General features: G+C 48.7%; 1 protein-coding gene across 1 annotated transcript in view; it reads right to left on the bottom strand.

The window, feature by feature from the left end:
- Positions 1-7,062, bottom strand: part of XG (Xg glycoprotein (Xg blood group)) — a 32,234-nt gene that overhangs the window by 19,074 nt on the left and 6,098 nt on the right. Inside the window, exon 4 of the mRNA XM_037734978.1 lies at positions 6,489-6,551. Coding sequence (XP_037590906.1) covers positions 6,489-6,551 — 63 coding nt within the window. The remainder of the gene's footprint in view (positions 1-6,488; positions 6,552-7,062) is intronic.

Genomic DNA, 7,062 nt, shown 5'->3' with positions numbered 1-7,062 from the left:
TCCCCTGCTCAGAATCCTCCACCATCATCTCCTATCCTGCCCCCAGTCCTGAAGCAAGCCTGAAGGAGATGTGGGGCTTTTCCTTCTCTCCCGACGGCTCCTCTTGTTCCATCAAACGAGGCACCCGCCCCGGGCTTCGCCATCACCACAGGCAGGCTCCTAACCCCCTGCTCACCCTTGCCCCCGGTGTTGGCACTGGCCGATTCCCCAGGCAGAATTCCAGCTCCCCAGGTCCCCACAACACACTCCCTTTTTCCCTGTCAAGTTCCTGCTCACAATTTTGTCTAAAACCAGCACCATCCCTCCGTCTCTCTTGGCATCCAGGGCACCACCGCTGCCCACCCCAGCAGACTTGTTTCATCCATTTCTTCCTGCTCATTGCTGCCCCGACACGAGACCTACCTGCGTCCTCCCCCAAAAACAAAGAGGTACGTGCAAGACGGAGAAGATCCCTGCAGAGCCCTGAGACTCCGTCTGAGAGCTTTCTCAACACCCAAGGCCGCCCGCAAGCCTCATTTCCTACAATGTCCTTTGCGGCCCTCACAAACGTCCCACTGCCGCATTCCCCTGGGCCTCCGCCCTCTGACGGCCTCTGCCACGGACTCAGCTACTTCAGGCTCAAATGAGAGCCAAGGAGACCTTCCTCGTATGGTTCCTGGACTCCTGATTAAGCCTTGAACCCTGCCTGTCCTCTCCAAGACTGGCGCATAGAGAAGTAGTTAGGTCTCTGGGCGTCTATAAGAAATCCATGCTCACGGGCACCAGCATCACTGTGGGGCAGGAAAATGCCGAGTGGGTTTATGAAACACGTGAAAGGTCAGGCAGCTGCAGTGGCTCACGCCTACGGGCGCAGCTCGTTGGGCGGTGAAGTCCGGAGGATTGCTTGGTGCCAGGAGTTGGAGAGCAGCCAGGACAGAATGGTAAGACCCCCTGTCTCACAAAAAAAAAATGTGCTGAGTGTGGTGGCTTTCCCCTGCAGTCCTGTCTGCAGTAGGCCCAGGTGGGGGAATCACTTGAGCTCAGGAATTGGAGGCTGCAGTGAGCTATGATCACACTGCATTTCAGCCTGAGTAGCACAGAGACTCTGTAGAAAGAAGAAAGAAAGAGAGAAAGAAAGAAAGAGAGAGAGAGAGAGAAGGAAGGAAGGAAGGGAGGGAGGGAGGGAAAAGAAAATGTATGAAATGCAAAAGCAGGGTGGTTGTGCTTTGTTTTAGCAGGAACGCTGCCTCAGCAAGGACCCTCCAGCCTTTGGGGCTGCCTGCGGGCAAGTGAGTGCCTCTAATTGGATCCTGCAGCGGCACAGGCCTGTGAAGCTGAAGTCCCGGTAGCATGCGCAAAGGTTCTGGGGAGTGCAAGAGCCATTGCACTTGGCTTAAAAGGCTGTTTCCTAGGGCTGCGCGCAGGGGCTCACGTCGGTAACCCAGCACTTTGCGAGGTCAAAGCGGGAGGATCACTTAAGGCCAGGAGTTTGTGACCAGCCTGGGCAACATAGCGAGACCCTGTCCCTAAACACACAAACAAACAACAACCACCAAAAAGGAAAAGTTAGCCAGGTGGGGTGGTGTTTGCCTGTAGTCCCAGCTACTCAGGAGGCTGAGGTGGGAGGATTGCTTGAGCCCAGGAGGTGGAGGCTGCAGTGAGCTGTGATCCCGCCACTGCATTTTAGCCTGGGCAACCCAGTAAGTCCCTGTCTCAAAACAATAATAAAAACACGAACGTTACTAAAACAGCTTTTTAATTTTCGTTTTTATTTATTTTTGAGATGGAGTCTCACTGCTGCCCGGGCTGGAGTGCAATGGCATGATCTCAGCTCACTGCAGCTCTGACAGAATTCCACCTACCAGGTTCAAGACATTCGCCTGCCTCAGTCTGTCAAGTACAGGTGTACACCATCATCCCTGGCTAAGTTTTGTATTTTTAATAAAGGCAAAGTTTCACCATGTTTTCCAGGCTGCTGTCGAATTCCTGACCTCAAGTGATCTGCCTGCCTTGTCTTACCAAAGTGCTGGGATTACACGCTTGAGCCACGGTACCTGGCCCAAAACACTTATAAAATTGTTTTCATACTTATTACCAGGCTGGGCCACAATAGCTAGCGCTTGTAATCGCAGCATTTTGGGAGGCTGAGGGAGAGTATTGTTTGAGGCCAGGCGTTCAAGACTAGCCTAGACAACATAGCGAGATCCTGTCTCTGAAAAAAAAAACTAAAAAGAGTTGTGTATGGTGGTGTGCATCTGTAGTCCCAGCTACCTGAAAGGCCAAGGGAGGAAGATCACTTGAACCCAGGAGACCGAGGCTGCGATCACATCACTTGACGCTGGCGAGGGCAAAAGAGCGAAACTCTGTCTCCAAAGTAAATAATAAAATAAAATACTAAAATAAATAAATAAATAATACTCATTACCTCCACTGTTGCCGGAATTGCCGGGCTGGGGCTGAGGGCGTGGCTTCAGCGTTGGGTAGATAACTGTTGGAAAACAACAGGACGATTTTAGAAACATAATGACGTATTTCAGGTAGCTATCACCTATAAATAAGAATGCCAAAACAGAAAAGATGTCACTGCCCATCCCTTTTACAGAGCTTATTAATCATATAGACAATATTCACAACACTATTTCAGAGCTTACAATTAAAAAACACTTTCATTGTGTACTCTAAGCTTACCCCACTGATGCTTCCAGCAAGGAATCTGCAGATCTCTGAGATTAACAGGGCAGAAAGTCTTCTGTTGACGTTTCCCCATTTAGGGCCATTACAAACGCCACCACTGTTATAGAAGTCAGTCACCAATATGAGGATGAAAGCATCTGACCCTTTGCTAGTGTGTCATATTTCCATCTCGCTGGTTCGCACCCTCTCATTTGAATTTGTTTGGTTCTTGTTTTGAGACAGGGTCCTGCTCTGTGGCCCAGGCTGGAGTGCAGTGGGGCGATCATAGCTCCCCGCAGCCTCGACCTCCTGGACTCAAACAATCCTCCCACCCCAGCCGCCCATGTAGCTCAGACTACAGGTGCACAGCACCATGTTTAGCTAATTTTGTTAATTTCTGTGGAGACAGGGTCTTGCTATGTTGCCCGGGCTGGTCTCAAATTCCTGGCCTCAAGCAATCTTCCTGTCCTGTCATCCCAAAGGGCTAAAAGCCTAGGGATGAGCCACACTGAGCCCCGCTTCATTTAAATTTCTTAAAACTTTTGCCATGACTTTTGCATGTTTGTTAAGTTTACTAGGAGCTTCGTCTCACAGAGGCCCTTCTTTATTTTTTTAAGATGGAGTCTTGCTCTTTTGCCCAGGCTGAAATGCAGTGGCAAGATCTCGGCTCACTGCAACTTCTGCCTCCTGAATTCAAGCCATTCTCCTGCCTCAGCCTCCCGAGTAGCTGTTATTACAGGCGTCCGCCACCACGCCCGGCTAATTTTTCTATTTTTAGTAGAGATGGGTTTCACTATGTTGGTCAAGCTGATCTCAAACTCCTTACCTCAGCTGATCTGCCTGCCTCGGCCTCCCAAAGTGCTGGGATTATGGGAGTGAGCCACCTCGTCCAGCACTGCCCCAGGACTGTTGCAGGTGACATTCTTTCTGCCATGACCTCCCTCCTGTTCCCTGTCCATCACTTTACACACTCCCTAAGTATTTGAAGAACCCACTTGTCACCTGGAAAAGCATTAGCTCATCCCTCCTGTCCCAGCTTAAATGTCCCTTGACCCTACTGAAGCAGCCAAAATGAGATCATCGATGCCAGCTCTTTGCACAATGTGAGTCTGTATCTCCAGTACATTTTTGTTGCTGGACTAGAAACTTTATTTTCTGTACCCATTTTATATTCCTCTACCTGGCACTCCCAGTACCTGGCAAGTGCTTACCCACCTTGGGTCAAGATGCAATTACGTTAATTCACAAAAAAAGCCATCCATATTGTTCTCAAAGTCCTTCTTCAGAACAGACATCAGAACATTGGAAATCTGGGCTGAGAGTGACTGGTTTGTCACTTCTCCGAACAGTTTCTTTCTCTTTTTCTTTGTCTCTCTCTAGAGACTGGTTCTTACTCTGCTGCTCAGGCTGGAGTGCACTGGTGCAATCATAGCTCACTGCAGCCTCCACCTCCTGGGCTCAAGTGATCCTCCTCCTGCCTCAGCCTCCAGAGTATGGCTGGGACTACAGGCATGGACCACCATGTTCTGCCTGGATTCTAATTTTTCCTTTTTTTCTGAGACGGAGTCTTGCTCCGTCGCCCAAGCTGGAGTGCAATGGTGCAATCTCAGCTCCCTGCCATCTCCTCCTCCCAGGTTAAGGCAATTTTCCTACCTTAACCTCCAGAGTAGCTGGGATTACAGGTGCACAGCACCATGCCTGTGTAATTTTTGTAGTTTCAGGTAGAGACAGGGTTTTACCATGTTGGTCGGGCTGGTCTTGAACTCCTGACTTCAGGTGATCCACCCACATCGGCCTCAGAAAGTGCTGGGATTACAGGTGTGAGCCACTATGCCTGGCCTAGACTCTCTTTCGAGGCCTCTCAAATGAAACAGCTGTGGGGATTATGGAAGCCTGGGGGCCAAACAGAGGAGTGGAGACCAGGCATGAGGGAGCTTTAGTTTCCAGGGCAGAAGACACTGCCCGGAGCTCAGGAGCCGTGTCCGTGGCTTGGTTCAGGACGTCTCTTGGCCCCTCACTGTGAGGTCAGCCCATCCTGCCCTCAAAATGACTTCCTCTGTGAGCTTCCCTCCTCCAGTCACACACAGAACCTCCGACTGCATTCATTCCTGGGCTTACTCCTGAGGCCTCTCTCCTGGACTTGGAGACGCCGTCTTCTCCCTGTGTCCTCACAGGGTCCTTCCTCTGTGTTTGTCTGTGTCCTTATCCCCTCTTACTGTGACACCAGTCCTTTTGGATCAGGACCCACCCTAGTGACATTTTATCTTAATCTCCTCCTTGAAGGTCCCACCTCCAAAGACAGTCACATTCTGAGGAAACTCGGGGTCAGGACTTCATCGTATGAATTTGCCAGGAGACATAATTCACCCCATAACAGCTGCATCAAACAGAATCCATGCCTCTCTTGTTACTTTCAAGACAATAGGGGACTGGGCAAAGTGGCTCACGCCTGTAATCCCAGCACTTTGGGACGCCAAGGTGGGTGGATCACAATGTCAGGTGTTCGAGACCAGCCTGGCCAACATGGTGAAACTCCATCTCTACTAAAGATACAAAAATTAGCCAGGCGTAGTGGCAGGCGCTTGTCCCAGCTACTCAGAAGTCTGAGGCAGGAGAATCACCTGAACCCGGGAGGCGGAGGTTGCAGTGAGCCGAGATTAGGCCACTGCACTCCAGCCTTGGCAACAGAGCAAGACTTCATATCAGAAAAAGAAAATGAATAAAATATTCATATACACACATATAAAATATATACTTACATAAGATATTTATACATATATAAAAGTTGTATATAGATATATATATTTATATACATATAGAAAGACATTTGTATACCTACATAAACATATATACACATGTATATATAAAGTTATGTGTATATATATAACATATGTGAAAGTATATGCACATAAAGGTATATGTGTACATATATAAAGACATACTAACATATAAAGATATACACGTACATATATAAAAGTATATATATAAATATATACATACATATATAAAAGCATATATAAATAAAGGTATATATGTACACATATAATGATATATCTAAATAAAGGCATATGTTTAATTATATATGTAAAGATATATATTTATATAACACACATAAAATATAAAAATTACATAAAATGCATATGTATTTTAAAATATACATAAACTTATAAAAAATAAAGATATATTAAAAGAAATACATATAGATACATAAATATATAAAAAGCATATATGTGCATATAATCATAAAAATAAATAAACACATATAAAACATGTACATATGTAAAGATATATGTAAGCATATATATAAAGTCAGGAATATACATATATGAAAACACAGGTATCTATGTAGTGTATATATACAAAAGCATGTATGTACACACATGAAAAAAACCATATACCATACATGCGTATGTAAATGTGTTTATGTATATTTAAAAGCACATAGAGACACAAATATAGATGTGCGAACATTCGTGTACACGCAGATGGAGGTGGCTAAGCACGCATGTGCATGAAGCTGTGTCGAGGCACAGACAGCCACACTTCTGCATGTGGAGTCTAAGCAGAAATGCCCACACGTGTTTCCATGGAGCCTCCAGTTGAATCTGTTCATTTTGTTTCCATCCCGTCCACCAGCCCGGAGAGGCGGACAGATGCCCAGACCGCGACGCCACTGATGCAGCCACGGGGCCTTCTCGTCAGCCCCTGCACCAGCCTATCGTCCGCCCGTGACCAGCTTTGCCCCTGGACTGGGCGTCCCTCTCTCCCGAACCTCAGGCCTCTCACCACCCTCTCAGCAAATCCACGTGTCCCGCCTGGAGAGGCTCAGCACCTACCTGCAGGTGGCCTGGGCCTGGGCGGGTAGTGTCCGTCATTGCGGTCCCCATCATTGAAGTAACCTGTGGGCAGAGCACATGGCATTGCTAACGTGTCCTCTCCAGAGGGGGCACTGGGGCAGGTTTTGGAGGAGAGCGTTCCGATGCCAACGAACTCTTGGCAGGATGCCCACAGGTACCAGGCATTAAATCACCTTGCGGGCGGCCGCCCAGCCTGCAGGAAGCATGTGCAGGGCCAGGACGGCGGCAGGGTGGCCTCATAGTGTGGACGCTTGCCCCTCTTCTGCTCAAAGCCCTCCCCGGGCTGACCGTGAGCTGGGGTGCAGCTCGGGCTGTGGTGTCTGCCTGCTGCCTGGACCCCTCTCTCGGGGTGCCCATCTCACAATCCCCTGCCCTTCCCTCCTTCCCTGGATGTTCCCGGTGCTCCTGCCTCTGGACCTTTGCACGCCCCTTTCCCTCTGCTCCCTCCTGGCCGTCCTTCCTGGATGAGCCAGCGTCGCCTGTCACCACGTCCCCATCCAGCTCTCCTTCTGCCCTGCTGCCACCCAGGCCATCCCCTGCTCAGAATCCTCCA

This window comes from Cebus imitator, unplaced genomic scaffold (assembly GCF_001604975.1).
Source record: "Cebus imitator isolate Cc_AM_T3 unplaced genomic scaffold, Cebus_imitator-1.0 Scaffold699, whole genome shotgun sequence".
NCBI classification, from domain to species: domain Eukaryota; kingdom Metazoa; phylum Chordata; class Mammalia; order Primates; family Cebidae; genus Cebus; species Cebus imitator.
The sequence above is the reverse complement of the archived record's forward strand: the minus strand, read 5'-3'. Positions and strand labels throughout refer to the sequence as shown.